Genomic DNA, 19610 nt, shown 5'->3' with positions numbered 1-19610 from the left:
GTGACAGTCATTATGATAACTATAAGCTTGCATATCACTCTTTTGAACTGGCAGGAGAATGTATGCAAAAATAAAAATGCTTTCTTTTCCTCTTAACCACTTAAACCCCAGCATCGGTATTGTGAGGAAAGCTTTTGCTGAAAATAGCAGATCGCATTGTGAGCTTGTCGATCTGCTATTTTCAGCGAAAGCTTTCCCCACAATAACAGAAAATACACAAGTATTGAGTCCTGGGGGACTCCGGTTACCCATATGGGGTTTAAGTAATTAAAGCTACATCAAGCACTCGAAAATATCTGGCCGCAAGGGGATCTATGGTTGCATGAGACAGTCATGATGATAACTAAAGCCTGCATATCGCATATATATATATTTAGAAATAGCAGATCTACAAGCTCATAGTGCTATGAGCTTGTAGATCTGCTATTTTTGAAAAATCTTGAAAATGTGTGCATATTTGGAATATAATATTTTTTTTAAAGCGAACATTTCTAACTCAAATCTTTGCTTTTGGGGGTCCCCCCCGGCATAAAACATTTTCAGATGGGGGGTCCGCAGGCCAAATGTATATCAATTTAGGGGGTCCTTGGCATGAAAAAAGATTGAAACCCAATGGCCTATTGTGAAGAGGGGAAAGCCATCCCTCGGATGGAGGAGGAGAATGGCTCCAGCACAGCATCACATGCTGCTGATACCTGCTCTGCTCAAAAACATGGACCAGTGTTTGGCTGTGACGTCAGCCGTCACCGCCCTGCCCAGTGCCTGGCTGCAGTATCTGTGTGACTACAGATGATGGAGACCAGGGGGAGAGGAGCGGCCTTGTTGCGATGAATCAACACTGGAGGAGGCTGGAGAGAGGGGGAAATAACAAGCCCTGATGACGGGACGATGGGACAGCTGTTAAAAACTTTGCTTTATGGAGATACCAAAACATTACATCTTTATCCGCAAACCGATGAGTACTTTTTAAAGCCAGATCCAATAAGGAGCGGACGGGCTTAGGCTGGTCTATTATATAGCTACTGATCTGCGGACCACCTCAGTAGAGGAGGAGAGGAGAGCAGCGTCCCTTCCACTGGATCAACGCGATTCCATGGGATCAATCAGAATATGGTGGGTTTTTTTTTTTACAGCCGTGGCTCATACTCGCGGTTAAACGCACTTTGAAAAGCGTCGAAATCCTGAAGGGTGGAGCTGCGGTTTGTTTTAATAAAACATGAGAAACATTGGGGATCTCGGTTGAAACGGTGATTTGCTGTTGATACACGAGAATCATTATTTTGATGGTGAACTAATAGAGGAGCGAATTATTTTTTTTCTCGCGTAACCTAACGTGACACCTATTTAGATGTCCTCTTCTTCTCGCTGGACCGACGGGTCCAGATGATCCCAGATGATCCACTTGGATCGGGACCACACCACACTATATACAACACCCCGGTGGATCGCCTCCATCCATGGAGCGTGTTTATGCAATCCGACGCAGTGATGCAAGTGGGCTGGTGATGATCCGTGGCTCTTTTTATGTTCCCGTGCTGTCATGATCATATTATTATTACCATGGTCTCCCTCGGAGCATGTTATGGAGCCATATAGAGGGTTTTAGAGCTATGATTCTATTATAGCTCTACGTGTGCTGTGTGAACATCGGTTAACCTGTCGTGGTTGACTCGACTCGCCATACAGTAGGAATGGCAGCGGGAGGAGCGACGCTCTAAGAAGAAGGAGAGGAGGACCCTGTCCAGGAATATTAGGCCTAATTGGGGAAGGGGAAACCCGTGTGGATCGGGGGGATCAGACAAGACAGCCATCATGTCGAAAGCCGCCGCCAGCAGCAAGGAGAAGAAATCCTTCAGCAAGAAGCTGTTCCGGAGGAGCTCGGTCCGCTCGGTGGGGAGCTTCATGAACAGAGTCCTCCGGACGCTGTCCACTCTGTCTCACTTCGGCACGGAGGAGCACGCCTCGTCCGCCGACAAGAAGGACGATGCCACTTGCTTCATCCCCACGGCCACCCACCACGGGGGGTCCGCCGTGCCCTCCGACGACAGCGACTGCGGGGGGTTCCTCCTCTTCGGGGACAAGGTGCCCGGGGTGGCCGGGCTGAAGAACCACGGCAACACCTGCTTCATGAACGCCATCCTGCAGTGCCTCAGCAACACCGAGCTGTTTGCCGAGTACCTGGCTCTGGAGCAGTTCCGAACAGGAGGGGGAGACGGGGGTCTGGGTCAGGGTGCGACCACCACTACCACCCCCACGGGCAACAACGACGTCAAGTCCGGCTCCAAGACCACCAGCAACGGGGTCCTGGTGCAGAAGAAAGGCAGCATCAGCCAGCAGGACTCTGGTGAAGTGACCGAGCAGCTGTCTGGTCTGGTCAGGGCGCTGTGGACCTTCGAGTACACCCCTCAGCACAGCAGGGAATTCAAGGTAAGTTCAGGAGTTATTATTATGAGCACATTTCAGCTGCGATTTTAATTGGACTGAGTTCTGTGTTGTGTTTGAACTGGATAGGATTACATTATGTCCCCTGTTTTTATTGCTACCTCAATTTATATTGCATTTTTATCCTGATTTTATTCTGACTTTTGTATTTCATTTGTATTCACAATTCTGAAGTGGAGTACAAATGAATGAGTACAAGAACATATATTTGCTGCTACAAGCTGTAGCCATGTGACAATAAAACACACTGAACATTATTCCTCCACAAGTAGCCTATTAGGCCTGTTAGCCTGCATGCAGGAAAAGGAATAAGGAGTCCTTTATATACACCTGTAGAATATACAGTATAGCCTAAATCTCTAGTCAATGGTAATAATGTTAGAATTTGATCACTGCATGATATATTGGTGGCCCAGACATATTGGCTGGTCTGGTTTTGGAGGTGATTTCACTAAAACTGTGCTACCTTGGAATTACATACAGTAGGCCTATAGGCTACTTTGGATAATTATTATTTCTGTAAGTTAGTACATTTTTTAATTAGGCCTAATTAATCTCATGCATTTTTCCCCTTTAGGCCATTTATTCTTGCACACAGACCAATTATAGTTGCAATCCATGTAATAACCATTATTACTCAACTATAGTAGGGTCAAAGATAGCTAGTTGGACTAGGTATTATCCTAATACTGTTACTGTACATACACACCTAGTGTTAATTTATCCTTTTGTAACTCTGAGAGTACAGACCCATAACAGGTCAATTTAGTTACAGGTGTGCAATCTCAGAGTTAAATTAACACTGAGGATTTGACTGTGTACTTTGGGGGGCTTACAGGTAATATGTTAGAAGTATTAAAGTTCAGCTGGGAAAAATAATCCACTTCAACTATACTTCTGTATTCTAAATGCCTCTTCGTAAAACATCCAAACACCAGTCTATATAGCCTATTAGCCATTTTAAAACATTTGGAATAGTCTTCATCAGGACTACACAGACAGGTTTCCTTTCCAGCACTGCAAACAATGTCTGTCACATTCACAAATGTTACTTTTCATCAGGGAACAGGGCCTGTATAGTTTACCTGTTTCTTTTAGACTCTTGTCCCATCTTATGGGTTCAAAATAAAAATAGGAGGGGAACTGAACATTGCTTATTCCTGACACTGCTACTATTTCTGTCCCTTTCTTCCTCCCTTGGTTGTCAGCCAGAGTACAATCTGTCGATTTGATATAGATTAGTCACTTTAGAGTGCGAGGCCTTGATTCCAGGGTGTGAGCTGGCATCAGAAACGAAGCACACCCTCTGAATATGAAGAACGGTGCTAAAAGGGATATTTCATATTTGTATCTGGTTGATATCCTGGTCCAGGTGTCTTCATTTATTAATTTCAGGACTTGAATTTGGAGACAATGGAGGCAGGATTTGATTGCTGCTGTGCTGTTGTATGTAAATGGAATTGTAAACAGTTTCTGTGTGATTGCCTTCAGCAGGCACAGCCTTTCAGCCTTTTCAACACTGAAGCAGTACAAGTGAAGACTAGTGTACAGAATTCTGTTCCTTTTTTTTGCATTTAGTTGTTTCTTCCCCCTCATATACACCTGTTAAAAGCATATCAGGTGTGCAAAATGTCTTCCTAAATATTTGAAACTCCATAGGACTGAGACAAGTTCTTTTTAGACTGACTGAACATGCTTTCCATTCAAGCTGACCCAGATGCACTTGTTAAAATGTGAACTCTTCCTTTAAGGTATTTGGAAGAAAAAAAATGCTTGTGCTTCATTCAATTGATTTTTCTTTGCTGCACTACCCAAACCCTATATATCAGAAACTTAAATGCAGTTAATTGAAGTTCACTGAAGCATGCCATTTCCGATGCTCGTGTAGATTACAGGAGGCCCAGTGACCGCATGTGAGGTTGCCTTGCAGCTCCATAGCTTATTGTCCAGGACCACAGTATCAGGCTTTATTGAAAGCACTTAGCACTGCTCATTAGGAATACATCAGTGGTGATTACACAAGGGAATGAGACATCCATTTGGTCTCAGAAGCATTTGGTTTGAGCAACATTGTTTTCAAGTACCACCCAAACTGACTAAACTCTTAGTCTTATATACAAATTTGCCAGGATGAGTTTTGTCCCAAAACAATTCCCCCAATTTGAAAAAGGCAACTATACTGTTAACATAAAATTAAAACTGACAGTTATCATTTTATAAAGGATCGTAGAAGACTTTAGTGCCTGGCTGAAACGATAATGTTACATTTACCTACTGGTATGTTCGACATTAGCCTATATTGACTTATTGAATGATTGATGCTATCGATATAATCATTGTCACAATAAGCAATAAAGGCTGAACTTAAAGTTGTTGTTTTCCTAGATTGCTTGTAATTTTCTGCATCTGCGCGTATTGTATGGTTTACTTTTTTTAACAGAACACTGTGTCACTGAAATTAATCAATTTGTAATGGATTGATTGGGCTTTTTTGTCACGCATAAGTACCAGACACAAAGTATCAACAAACTCAGTTGTCTTGGACATGTTGCCAACTTGACAGCAGTGTGGAAGGTGCTATGTGCAGGACACACTATTTTTGGTAGGACTGTAAGCCACTGTAAATAGACACACAGAACATTGTGCCAGAACTGCTTCCCTTTTGTTTCCCCCTCATTTTGGCTCACACTTTAAACTAATAAAAAACAGCAACACCTTGACTTAACCACTTACAACCTGGCGTCACTATTTTGGGCATGTCATTATTATAGGCGAAAAATAAAATATATATATTTCAAATTCTTTCATAATTTTTCTTTGGGCGACAAAAGCTGATCTACAATCTCACAAGTCACAACATGTCACAGTGCAACTCTGATATTTTAGAATAGCCAAAGTATAAAAGGTCTTCAGTGGGTTAAAGAGCTATTCTCTGTGTTCAAGCCTTGGGATGGAATGCTTGCACTTTAAGTATACGCCACACTTTGCGTAAAGTGTGTCTTGCCTTGGTAATGGGTTGAAGAAGAGGAGCAGTAGTCCCATGAGGCAGGCTCAGAGGCGCATAATGCTCGGTCTCCTCGCCTCTTTGACCTTCCGTGACATCTGATAGGCCTGCTCCTATCAGTAGAGGTGACTTCGCTGCCTGCCCCCGCTGCACGGCTCTGCGAGCACACGCTGTTGTTGAACGTCAGTGGCTAATGTTAAAGCTGTCGATTTCCGGCCCCGCTGTCGCGGGCGTGTCGACGAGGCCTCTCCCAGGCCTGCTCTTCATCACAGCCACCACCCACGTCTCCATCACCTCCACCACCAACCTTCAGGAATAACGCTGACCGTGGCATCCTGGGGGGGGGGGGGGGGGGAAAGAGCCTGCTGAATATTTCATGACGGGCCCCACTGTGATAGGAAGAGAAATGGTGCCCGTTTGAAAATGCTTTCTGTTTTCCTGAAGCTGCTCGCTAGGATCTGATGGGTCTGTGTACCACTGTGTTGTTCTCTTGTTGTGTGCTCTTCAGAATGTGGTGTCCAAGAGTGCCCTCCAGTTTCGGGGCAATGCCCAACACGATGCCCAGGAGTTCCTCCTGTGGTTGCTGGACAGAGTTCACGAAGATCTCAATAACATCGTCCACCCTGACAGCAGACCCCCCAGGAAGGTAAAAAAAAAAACGACCCAAAATTATGTACATCATATTTGAAAAAATCTATATTCAGCAATTTACGTAAGTAAACCATGTCCTTGGGTCTTCTAAGACAGTGGTTCTCAACCTGTGGGTCGGGACCCCCAGGGGGGTCCCCACATGATTTTCGGGTGGTCCCCAGATGACAGTGAAGTGACAATTTAAGGACTTTTAAGACCTTTTTAATACCTAAAACAAATGACCATTACTGCATCAAAAGTAATCAACAAACTGTACTATAAAAAGTGGTCAAACATTGGTCAATCTGTCAAATAATATAAGAAAGAGGCGAAACATTTGAAAATAGCCGATCTACAAGCTCACAACACCTCGAGGTGTTGTGAGCTTGTAGATCGGCTATTTTCACAATATTTATCTGGGGGGTCCCCAGTTCAAATATGATTATTTTGGGGGGTCACAGCCGGAAAAAGGTTGAGAACCACTGTTCTAAGACTCAGTTTTAAGAATAGTCCTGTCCCAACATTTTGATCAATAAGAACTACAGTATATACTGAGATTATTGTATTTGTGACGGTGGCCAGGTTGTCACATGTAACTTGCCACTTCTTTTTAGAATGCTGACACTCTTTACTTTGTCTCAATAATAAATAAATAACAATACACATTAAACTCACAACAATAAAATATCAGTTGCACGGTAAAGTGCGGGGTGCGTAATTACTGTGAGAATAATACTGTTTGTTAGGTACTGCAAGACTACGCCACCTTTTTATTTAAGAGGTAGGGTCCTCTGTAACACTCTTTCTTAGGCTATTCACAGGTTCGAGTTTACCCAGGTAAGTACAATACTTTTAAATGAGAACAACACTTCAACACATATCCCTTGGAGAAAGCTGGACGGAAACAGGTTTGTATAAAAAGGTAATCTATTTTATTAAGCTAATACAGTGGCGTCTATAAGCCATAAAATATTGAAAAGCATAAACAAAATATAACACTAATTCTAAAACCTCAACCTCCTAATGCGCCCACTAACTAACTAAAATACAGGAATACAGACAATCACCAAACACTAAAAACAGACAGGGCTTGTGCAAACTATAGCAAATAAATAATGAATTTAGCGTTAAAGTGCCAACTATTACTGAAGCAGTAAAGTGCCAAGTGCCAATTCAATTGCTATATGTCATATACTCATCACGGTTCAATGCAAAAGGTGGGAATGTCCTTATATGGGGTTTAACTGGAGCGGGGGTTTAGGCCAGGAATCACTGTCTCTTCTTGTCTTCGTGCGTATTGCCTGCAATCATAGAAACTAGAACCAGTTCATCTGTTCAGGTATATTTCACATATGAGGTTTAGGACCGTGGGTTTATAAAGGTAACGTTGCATAGAAGGACACTTACTCGCCCGCCAGACTGTACGTCTGGCTTTGAGGGTGTGAAGCGCGCAACGTTATCGCCACTGGACCTCTCCTCCGTTCCTTGGTTCGTCTGTCTGTCCTCCCCGTCTCTGCTGCTACTGCGCCGTCTGCTCACCGTCCGCTGCTGGTGGCTTGGTACGTGCCGCGATCACTGTATTCCCCACCTCTGCTCCGTGGTATGTCTGCTCCTCCTGTGCACAACCGTCCCTTCTGGCTGTCACTTCCACACTGCCCTGTATGCCTGTCTCTCTGCTGTCCAAGTGGCTCGCGCTCACTTTTGAATAAGGTGGGCCACACCCTACTCTGCCCTCATTCGCTCTGCCACCAGCGTGACCTGGGGACATTGGCCGTCCGCTGTCACAAGGCCAATGTCACACAGCCTATAGGGGAGTCCAATGTCAAGTGGCTCGGGGACCGGGGGGAAATACATTGTCAACCATAAAACATGCAGTGCAGAAATATAGTTAAGAGAATGATGTTTTTAAGTGCGTAATACAGGTTTTTCATCATCAATAAAAAATGTTACAATTTGGTTTCACCCCCCTGCTTTGACCCTGTCACATATTAATAATTTGATAATAATGTAACTGCAATGTGTGCAGTATATACTTATATACATTTTGATCCTGTGTATTTTGTGATTGTCCCTTCTAATGGACATTTTAAATCTGTGTAAATGTCTCCATGCAGCCTCCACTAGAAGATGAAAGTGTCCCTGAGGGATCTCCTCTCCCAGCACCTGCCTCCTTTGTACAGGAGCTGTTTCAGGCTCAACACAGGTCAGAAACCTCATCATTGTGTTACCAGGCTAATTTGAGAAGCTCTGCACTAATTGTTTTAACCTTCATGATTCCCTAAGAATATCGAATCAGATTACAAGGGTTTTTCTAAAGCACACTGTCTCTGTGTATACCCCATCTTGTAGCTATCAGAATTTTTATCCCAGCCCACTCTGACAGGGTTTTTTATTTCTGGTGTGGTTGGGAAAAGGTGCTGACTGTTATTAAATACCTTAATGGTCACTGTGCCTCATTCGACTGAGAGCTAGATGAAATCTTTCCCATATACATTCCTCCATGTACCTAGAGCAGTGGTTCTCAAACATTTTTGGTTCACGTCACCCCTGTAAATAACTTTTTCATCCACTCCCTGAATTACATTGTTACTATACAGGGTATAGCACCTCATGTCATATTAAAATTACATAAATATGTAAATATTTCCCCAAAGATACAGTATGTACAGTATCTTAAGATATATACAGTATGTATCTTAGGACAGATTGAAAATAATTGTTATACTTGACATTTAACCACTTGAACCCCAGCATCCCTATTCTGGGAGGAACATTGGCCAAAAATAGCCGATCTACAAGCTCACAACGTGTGACACGTTGAGCAATTGCAAGTGACATTGATACATTCCAAATATTATCAAAGTATTCTGAGGCACCCCTGGACTTGCGTCAAGGCACCCTAGGGTGCAATGGCACCCACTTAGAGAAACCCTGACCTAGAGTACAGGTTAGAGACTTAAAAGCTGTCCTGCAGACCATCCATTCTATGATCTTATTTTGTTTACTTCACAAAAAACAAACATTTAAAACAAACACACTTCTCTATGACCTGCTGTCCAACGAGTGGCTGCAACGGATTGACCGATTGACCGAAAGCGCATGGGACTCAGTGTGCAAAGACCTATACAGTTACTCTCATTCTCACCTGGGAGCTGCCCAGTAAAACTCGCAGTCATACTATGCTCCACTTGAGCAGTCGGGGTTGAGTGCCTTGCTCAAGGGCACTTCAATGGTGTGTATTTTGGGAGTGGTGAGTGTCTGTAATTCACTTCTTCTCCCCAATTTAGTCATTATGCCAGTTCCCCTTGAACCACGAACTAGACCAGGGGTTCCACTCCTTATGCCAAGGACCCCCAAAATAGCTACATCCAGGTAGCCAGAGATTCCCTCGATATGTTTTCACTTCACGTTTCTATGTTTTATTTCTGTGTTTCGATGTAGGTCCTCTTTGACTTGCCCTCACTGCCAGAAACAGAGCAACACCTTTGATCCTTTCCTCTGCATCTCACTGCCCATCCCAGTACCTCACACACGGTGAGGATTGTGTGTGCGTGTGTGTGTGTGTGTGTGTATATATATATATATATGTATGTGTGTGTGTGTGTGTGTGTGTGTGTGTGTGTGTATATATATATATATATATATATATATATATATATATATATATATATATATATATATATATATATATATATATATATATATATATATATATATATAGTTGAAAATGGATTGCAAAAGAGTGTTGTCAAACCAAGAAATTGTTGAAGAGCTCTACTTAGATCCGTCAAGGAAGAGGCTAAAATTGGGAAGGTCTGTAAACTTTGAAGTGCTTGTTCAAATGATTGTCGCATTAAACAGCTGTTTTATTTCATATTCTTCTCTGCCTTCCAGGCCTTTGTACGTGACGGTGGTGTACCAAGGAAAGTGCTCTCACTGCATGAGAGTGGGCGTGGCAGTGCCTCTGTCCAGCACTGTGTCCAGGCTGAGACAAGCTGTAGCACAGGAGACCAAAATCCCCACCCAACAGGTGCGGTGACACCATTTATTTTGGTGCTAAACGTCTCTTGTAACGATTATACTAAATAATTGTGATTCTCTCAAATAATTGTGATTCTCTCAAATAATTGCGATTATGTAATAATTGTGATCTGTTTTCCTGCGAGACATAAAACACGGCACACATCATTGTAAATCCTGAGTGTTCGTTTAACGCTGAAAGTGTACGAATTCACACGTGCGTAAAGGTTAAATCAACATGGTATAAACACATGTTGCCCTGTACTCCCAATAGACAACACAGAATACACAGAAGGCACTTTAATTTAACACATTATGACATTAAATGGCATAGAATTTTACACAGGGAGTTAGTTATATAGGGATTAAAGTGAAGTTCCACCAGGAACCTCTCTTCCTAACTGTGTGAGACCATCAAATGGTTTCAGTGTTCAGGGCACGTATTGTTTAGGTTAAGAAATAGCTTCACATTTAGGCAAAGTGGAGGCTGAGGGTGAATGGACTGCAGTACGGGAACCCATGACCCATGTCCAGTTCAGCATCGGTACTGTGTCATTTAAAGTGAATGCCGCCAAAGCCATGAAATAATACAAATGGCAGAGAAAGGATGTCAGTGAACTGTCGAAGAATTTACAATTCTGTTACATAGCTCAGTGAAGCGGTATGTTTGATCCCTCCATGAAATATTGCCTCTTTGGTGTTTCAAGGCTTTTCAATTCCAGTGAAAGCCATTGGGTATGGCATGTGGTATTTGCTCGATTAAAAATTCATCCCGTTTCATTCTGTCTACACCTCTATGCACACAGTGTATTACATTGTATCTATTACATTTTTAGCTTTCTTAAATAAATCCCGTACTACCCGGATTTATGTACGGATTTCAAATGTTTTCTGGGTTTCCATCATGCCTTCTCTGAGCTGTGTTATATAACACCCGTTTCTATGCCGTGCCTCTGTTCCGTGTGTCTAATCAGATTGTCCTGACTGAGATGTACTATGACGGCTTCCACCGTTCCTTCTGCGACGACGAGGATGACCTTGAGATCATCCAGGAGAGCGACTCCATCTTTGCCTTTGAAACACCTGAGTTGTTCAGACCGGAGCAGATCCGCTCACAGCGAGGAGGAGGAGGTATGTCTGACATTCTGATTCCTCTCAAATCAGTTTAACATGCAGGCCAGACTGAGTATAGATTAGATTACACAGGAATCAACAAGAGAGAAATGCTTTAAAACCGGAAGCCATTACACAAACTTGCCTGCTATGGTGAATTTCCGGTAGGAAGAAGCACACACGGTTTTCAACTTGTTTGTGGTTTTCTTTTTGTTGACAAATGTACAGCGTATGCACTGCCTACAGGGAGTCCGCATGCCAACCTGAACCAGAACAACTTGAAGTATGGGACGGATAATAACAGGCTATCAACACAAACACAAGAGGCTGGAACACCGCCTCCGAGTCCTAATAGGAACAGTGGCCAGGCCGATAAGGCCGATAAGGTGGTCCTGTTGGTGTGTAACAGAGCCTGCGCTGGACAGCAAGGACGCAGGTGAGACCCTACCTAAACAAACAACACATCCCGGATTGGAACTTTAAATCGAAAAAAAAGAAGAAAAAAAGAATGACCCTAAAAATGCATTGTTTGTTTGTGTAACTGTTGCAGGTTTGGAAATCCGTTTGTGCTGTATCTGGAGCGTATGGTGACCTGGGACGTACTTCAGAAAGAGATCCTGGAGAAGATGAAACACCTCCTGCGCCCTGGAGTCTTTGTGCAGGTGCAAACACATGCACGCGCGCGCACGCACGCCATGTTTGAAGTTCACAGCTAATAACTAATGTTATTGACGTGTCTATTGAAATGTAATTCTCCATGGCTGTCTGTAGGCGGGGCCCTTGAGCCTGCGTGTGGTGGGAGTGGTCGGGATCACATATCTGCTGCCTCAAGAGGAGCAGCCTCTCTGCCACCCCTCTGTGGAAAGGTAATGTCACTTTACAACCAGCAGAGGGGGCTCAGGTCTCACCAGTGGTGGTGGGTTTATGAAGTCAAATTAAATCATCCTTTAATGGACTCAAACTCTGAGCTATACTGACCTCAGAACTCTTGCTGAGACATTTTTATGGTGTGGAACACCTAGCGCTAGAGTGACTGACCAAATTTCTTTGGCTAGGATATTTGTTTTTGCATTGAATCATGGATAAATCCTCTTTACGTTCTTACTGCTTGTGGATCGTCTTAGGGAAGGGGTCTTCAATAGGCGGTCCGGGACCCCTAGGGGGTCCTCAGAGTTACTACAGGGGGTCCGCCAAATCTTTGTGTGATATATATATATATTTTACCATAACCACTTGAACCCTAGCATCCCTTTTCTGAGGAGAACTTTAGCCAAAAATATATATATATATTTTTGGCAAAGAGGGAAAAAAGAACAGTAAACGTAAACAAAAAAAGTTGAATCTAAAACACAATTTTATTCTATATATTCTGCATCTCTCTCAGCTAGGGGGTCCTTGGGCTGAAAACGTTGAAGACCCCTGTCTTAGGGTCTTAGATCTTAGGATTGATTCATGACTCTGCTTTTTGCCCTCATTGTCATTCTGGATGAGAGAGAGAGCATATTATGACTAAAGTGTAACATAATTAATTGCAACAATTCTGTGTTTTAACAGGGCATACAAGTCCTGTGGTCCTGGAGGACCACCTCATGTCAAAATAGTGGTTGAATGGGACAAAGAGACAAAAGACTAGTAAGCATCATGACTTCATTAAGTGTCACACATCTCAGAGGGTGATCATGTTCTGTTGATCGTGTTTTGTTTGTCATGTGCAGTGGTGGAAAGTAACAAATAAACTGTGCTCGTTCCTTCTGCAGTCTTTTCAAGCGGACTGAGGATGAATACATCCCGGATGCTGAGAGCGTGCGTCAGGTGAAGGACCTGCACCTCCAGCCTCAGACCTGCTCCATTGCCCAGTGCTTTCAGCTCTACACCAAAGAGGAACAGGTTGGCTCATTATATCCTACTGTCCAATATCAATATCTGTCTGTCTGTCTGTCTGTCTGTCTGTCTGTCTGTCTGAAAATGTTATTTTTGCTTAAGTCAGCTCCTCATGACACAGGCCACCTCTGGTAAAATCGCCTATCTCCTAATTGAAAAGGATCATGCTGTTCCCTCCTCTTTTAGTATAATGGCCTATCTCCCGAGTGTGACTTGGGCCAAAATAGGCAATTTGTCTGGAGTAAATCAGTAAATCATTTCGCCTAAGTCAGGTTTAATCCTATTTAAACCTATTTAAATCTCTTATGTTACATAACTGACAGACAGTGTTATTTTTATGTTAATAGTGATAATTTGTTATAAATGTTGGGTGAACTGATTAAGAAATATCATATAGTTTTGTTTTGGATCCGTTTTTATTTTTTTCTGAAATGATTACATAGGCCATTACATTAGTTTAGGAAGGTGACGATATGGGAATTATTTTAGCCATTGGCATACAGTATGCAAGGAGTGAGGAAGCTGTTTTTTCATTTTTCTCATATTTAAGCTATTTATTATTATTTCTGCGACAGGCTATGGGATCTGTTCTATTGGTTGCTGGTTGTCAGGACGACTGCGGTGAAATGTTGGGAGTGGCTGACGGGAGCAGCTCCAGGTTTTATTGTCTCAAGTTGTCTAATCGTGCTCTCTTGGGATCAGGGCTATACACATACACAAAGCAGGAGAGACTGAGAGAGAGAGAGAGAGAGAGAGAGAGACAGTGCATAGAGAAGCTTGGGAGCCAGAAGAGAGAAGAGTTTTAAGACGTATGGAGCTTTAGGGTTTAAAGTTCAAACAGACGTCCTGCGTTAGCTGATCTAAGTGAGCAGGAAGCGGTGTGGTGTTGGATCGTGTACTGAAGGTACGGGCAGGGCCGGATTAACCCTTCGTGGTGCCTGGTGCTACGACCCTTTTCGGTTCCCCCCGGTTGCTTCAAAATTTCGATAGTTCAGTCTTCTTTCACTTTCTCCCCACCGTTTGGTCCCCCCCCCTCCTCCCCAAGGTTGGTGCCCTGTGCTTCAGCACCTAAAGCCCCTCCGTTAATCCTGCACTGGGTACAGGGGTACAATGCAGGACAGGATAGGCCATCACCAGTGTTTTGTAAAGAGTGTGGGCAGCAACCGGAAGCCAGTGAAGGGGACACAAAAGAGGGGAGAGTTTTTGTGAGGTTGAACACCAGGCATTCTGCGTCATCAGTGCATTAGTGAGCATGCTGGAAGGCCTGGTGGCTTCGATAAGGAGCTGGGCAAGTCTGCCCCTTGGTGAGGCAAGTCCTGATCCTTCGTATGTTGTAAAGCGTGAACCTAGAGGATCAAGTGATTGCTGCCGATGTGTGCCTGGAAGGACAGCTGACTGTCCAGGACCACACCCAGGCTGTCGGCGGTCGGAACAGGAGTAACTAAGGAGATGAAATTGTAAAGATCCTGCAGGGGGCAGTATCTTAGCATAGAGCCTGAGCTTTAATTACAAAATGGGATCTGTAGTCACTGTAGTTGCTGTCCCCAAGTCTTTTCAAGTCAACTTTGGGTGCACACATCTCCAGATATGGACTAGTATCAATCATCAATGTGTCCGTACACGGACAAATGTGTCCCTGGCAAGTTTTACATGTAACATTATAATGTTGTCATTTTGATCATAAGACCCAATTACTGAATGTCCAGGTTTTCCTCAGAATATGTATGACAATGATGTACTATGACACTATGGCACATTAGGAGTCCACTAGGACAGTGGTTCTCTAACTTTTTATTGTCAAGGACCCCCATAACTCTGATAGTGCTCAAATGGAACCAAATGGACCCGTATGGGTCCATTTGGTTCCATTTGTGCACTCTCAGAGTTACACACCTGTAAAGGTCTTTTAAGGCTATAGCTCTTTATGTGTTTCTGGTAATATTATTGTCCATGGCAAAAATAGAATTTTCTCAAAAATGTCCACCACAAGCCAGCATGGCGAGGACCTGTGACTAATTTATAAATTATATTCTGGTAATAGTGAATGACTGCATGGAATGGTTGTACAGCAATGGTTGTTATTTGTGTTGATGTGAATACTAATGGAAGTTTTCCTTCGCAGGGTAGTATTCTTTGTAGCGCTGTAACGTTCATTTCCACATGCTGTACTATGCTGTGTTTAAACCCGGGGTGTGTTCACAATATACTTCCAGCTTGCTCCGGATGATGCATGGCGCTGTCCGCACTGTAAGCAGCTTCAACAGGGCAGCATCAAGCTCAGCCTGTGGACCCTGCCAGACATTCTCATACTTCACCTCAAACGATTCCGACAGGTACTGATTAGGGCATAAAGGAGCACAATGGACATAAACTCTTAAGCTGTACTTTGTTATTCCAGTCAAGTAATGCACATATCGCAGAACTGCAATCAATCAATCAATCAATCAATCAATCAATCAATCAATCAATCAATCAATCAATCAATCAATCAATCAGTCAATCAATCAATCAATCAATCAAGAAGGGGACTGAGGCTAGAAGGGGATTGGGGAGGTGGAAGATTGAGATTAATGTTATATCTTTACCTTTTATCTTTCATATAAGCTTATACAGTACAAAAATGTAATGTTTTTGCGTCGATTCGTTGATGTATGAAAAATAATACAACACAAATAAAAGAAAACCCGCTTCTCGATTAATTGAACTAAGTAATCAATGAAATAATCGCTAAGACGATAATGCTAATCATCTATAGCAGTGGTTCTCAAACTGGGGTCGGGGACCCCCAGGGGTCCTTGGGGGGGTTCCAGAGGGCCCCCAGCTAAATTTGTCTGTTAAAAAATAGCAGATGTACAGCTCCCGCTGCACGACTTCATTGCATATCTGCTATTTTTGAATATTATTTTTAAAATCTTGAATGTATTGGAAAATGTTTTGCATACATTAGAATTTTTTAACACACATCTTCTCTTCTGGGGGTACCTGGCACTAAACCTTTTAAGATGGGGGGGGTCCGCGGCTAAATACATATCTGATGTGATGCGTCTCCCAGGACGGGGACCGGCGGATGAAGATGCAGAACATGGTGCGCTTCCCGCTGAACGGCATGGACATGGCGCCCCACATGGTGAAGAGGAGCCAGAGCAGCTGGAGTCTGCCCTCCCACTGGTCGCCGTGGAGACGACCTTACGGCATGGGCCGTGACCCAGAGGACTACCTGTACGACCTGTACGCCGTGTGCAACCACCATGGGACCATGCAGGGGGGGCATTATACAGGTAACACCATCCATTGACCGTCACTGTCGGGTGGAAACCTGTCCAAAATTGTTACTTTTCAGAAAATTGTTATTTTAAATAAGAAAAAGAGGTTGCGCATCAACAATGGGTTTTCTCAGTGGTAGGCCCAAAATCCAGTATATAGGAATTGAAAAAATCCCCAAAAAGGTAGCACATCCAAAATTTCAAATCAATGGAGGACAAAGCACTCACATTTCCTGCACCATTCTCTTGGAATCGATTACAAAAAATGTTATATATATTGGAATTGATCATTTTAATGAATACATTGGACACCTGCTTGCCATAGACGACTTGTGTTTTTAAACGGTGCTTTTACTATCTTATTTACTTGTTTACTTTGTTGTTTTTACATGTGAAACTACCCTATATGTATGCTGCCTTCTTTGCCAGCTGGCCCACTTGAAAAAGAGATGAAAATCTCAATGTGGTTTTACCCCAGGTAACATAAAGGATAAATAAAAATAATAATAATTGTTGTTTCATTGTCATTTTCCTTTTGTCTTGTAGCTCACTGTAAGAACTCCATTGATGGGCAGTGGTACTGTTTTGATGATAGCGATGTCCAAGCCATATCTGATGACGACGTTTGCAAGCAGACTGCCTACATCTTGTTTTATCAAAGACGCGCCACAATACCATCGTGGTCTGCTAACAGCTCTGTGGGAGGTATGGCGTGAACTATTGTTTACTCAGTTTAACTGCACTGTTAAATAATGCAATATCCTATTCAAATGTCTTGCTTTACTCATTTACATTGAAAATGAGGGTCTCGACCAGCGGTCCGGGCACCTATAGGCTCCCTGACAGCACGTTGCGGGTTCGAGTCTCGATCCCGACGGCCTTTGCTGCATGTCCCTCCCCATCTCTCTCCCCATTTCCTGTCAACCTACTATCTTATCAATAAAAGGCATTAAAAAAGCCCAAAATAAATCTTAAAAAAAAATAAAAAAATGAGGGGCTCTGCTCTCAATGTATATTCAATAAATAAACGTTGAATGAATGAAAAACCTTGTGCGAGGCGCCTCTGCATGTTGAACCTTCTGTTTCGGCCCTCAGGATCCACCAGCTCCTCGCTCTGTGAGCACTGGATCAGCAGGCTGATGGGCAGCCGTCCGCCTAGCCAAGCCTCATCTGGCTCCTCCAGGCGCACCTCGCTTGCCTCCCTCTCAGAGTCAGCTGAGTTTGCTGCAGAGAAGAGTGAAGATGACGGTATGTTACATTCAGGAGATTGGACATTCCCACCTTTCATAGTTTTTTTTGCTTCCGTTTTGTGACAGACACATCCTACATAATTCAGTTTTTTTTCGGTACTGTGACAGACACGTCTTACATAGTTTTATTTCCTGTACTGTGACAGACACATCCTACATCGCCTTTTTTCTGTACCGTGACAGACACATTGACATTGTCCTGAATAATTCTCTTTGTTACATGTGCTATTCTATCAAGCAGGCCTTTCCACCCGACCAGCAGTGCGGGGCATGCAGAGGCAGACATTTTCATCAAGGTCTTCCATGGCCAGCCCCCTGGCACTTAGTGAGAATGGCACCAAGCCCCCCTGGCCTATCTCTGCCAAACTCCAACGCCGCTCCAATTCTCCATCTCGCTTTTCCCTGGACTCCCACTCGTCCTCCCCCACACTGGAGAGGATCGGAGAGGCTGACGACAAGGCCTCGCCCTCCTACTTCAGTGACAAACTGTCTGGGGGCAAGGCAGCAATGGAGGGTAACCCGAGTGGCAAGAGGCTAGTGGAGCAGGGTAATTCCAAGGCTGCATCCCAAGCAGAGCAGAGAAGCTCTACTCAGGCTGGGGATAACAACAACGTAGCTACTGCTGCGGATAAGGGCAGTCCTGGACATGGGGTAACGTCCAAGGAGTCTAAACAACGGAGTGGGGGTGGTAGCGAGAGCACCGGCGCAAGAAGGACTTCCGCCAAGGCCTCTTTGGAGTCCGAAAGGAGCCCCAAGAAGCGCCCTGCCACCTCGTCGACCTCCTCCAGCTCCCCATCGCGTGCGTCTCCTGCTATTGACAAGTCGCCGTCCCGAGCACAAGCTAGGAGTGCTGCCACAGCGTCTAACCCCAAAGACAGAAGCCCTTCAGGACCTCCTAAAACTAGCAAGGCTGCGGCCTCCAAAACGGCCACTCCTTCGAAAAAAGGGTCAGCCCAATCCCAGGAGACGTTACATCCTGAGTCCGCACAACAGAGGAAAAGCGGTTCTCCAGGATCACAAAACTCACGCCCTCCAAGGAAATCGTCGCCCAGAGGGGCAGAGAAGAGCTCAGCTTCAAGCAGGACTAAGGCAGCAGACAGGAGCGCCAGCCGAGAGTCCTCACGGACCAATGCGGCGTCTGAAAAGAAGGTCAACCATGGGGGCTCCTCCTCTCGAGCAAATGGAGGTAGTTCAGCTCGGAGCGGAGAAGGTAGCCGGGCGGAGGGCAAGCCGGTTCGCGGTGCGGAGAGCAGGGCAGGGGGCCGGAGTTCCAGTAGCAGCTCTTCATTGACCAGCCTTCGGTCTTCGAGTGTCGGGGTCTCGCCTGCGAACGCGACCCCGTCGTCAAGAGGACCTCGGAGAAATAGTAAGACTGAGGACAAAGGCTTGTCATTCTTCAAGACTGCCCTGAGGCAGAAAGAGACCCGCAAGTCAACTGATGGGGGTAAATCTGGGGCAACGGAGGCTAAAGGTGGACCAGAGGATGGCGTTGGAGATGCACCTGGAGAGAGAGTCGCAGAGGGAGCACTCAAGAAGGCCCAGAACACATCTTCAGAGACCCAGACTAATCCGTCCGCAGTCAAAGACAACGAATTGACCAAGGCGTCTGCTTCGGCTAAGCGTTCGTCGCTGCTCTCCACCAAGTCTAAGTCTTCCACTGCAGAGACAGAGAGTGCCCAGGCCTCTACCAATGGGAAAGATCCACCGAAGAAAGAGCCTGCTAAAAAGACTACTATGCCGTCTAGAAAGATCCCTATTAACAGTACACGGACCACCCAGAAGCCCAAGTAAAGTGACTTGGAAGGGCTGATAACTATTCTATTATTCTATCCATAGTGCAGCTCCAAGATGTTTCCAAACCATTTGAAGTGGTTTTCTTGTCAGAGGAAATGTTCAAAGCACCTATAGCTTTCAATTGGTTAATTATTACCAGCTGCCATATTGGACAGTTACTGTCCAATTTGTTTAATAGTTATTTAGGAATGGATTTAAACAAAGCACTTTGTA

At 44.2% G+C, this 19610-nt stretch overlaps 1 protein-coding gene across 1 annotated transcript; it reads left to right on the top strand.

Moving 5' to 3' along the window:
* Nucleotides 1–1812: 1812 nt before the first annotated feature.
* Nucleotides 1813–19394, top strand: LOC311060591 (ubiquitin carboxyl-terminal hydrolase 31-like; the record flags this gene model as incomplete). The annotated part of the gene is made up of 16 exons (XM_084078818.1): nt 1813–2427; nt 5955–6092; nt 8191–8279; nt 9518–9610; nt 9971–10106; nt 11071–11227; nt 11456–11645; nt 11760–11871; nt 11981–12075; nt 12764–12841; nt 12967–13096; nt 15304–15423; nt 16143–16368; nt 16900–17058; nt 17449–17601; nt 17845–19394. 16 exons carry the CDS (start codon nt 1813–1815, stop codon nt 19392–19394), a joined length of 4041 nt encoding a protein of 1346 aa, XP_083934944.1.
* Between the last annotated feature and the right edge of the window lie 216 nt (nt 19395–19610).

This window comes from Gymnoscopelus microlampas, assembly GCF_963454915.1.
Source record: "Gymnoscopelus microlampas genome assembly, chromosome: 14".
In the NCBI taxonomy this organism is placed as follows: Eukaryota; Metazoa; Chordata; class Actinopteri; order Myctophiformes; family Myctophidae; genus Gymnoscopelus; species Gymnoscopelus microlampas.
The sequence above is the reverse complement of the archived record's forward strand: the minus strand, read 5'-3'. Positions and strand labels throughout refer to the sequence as shown.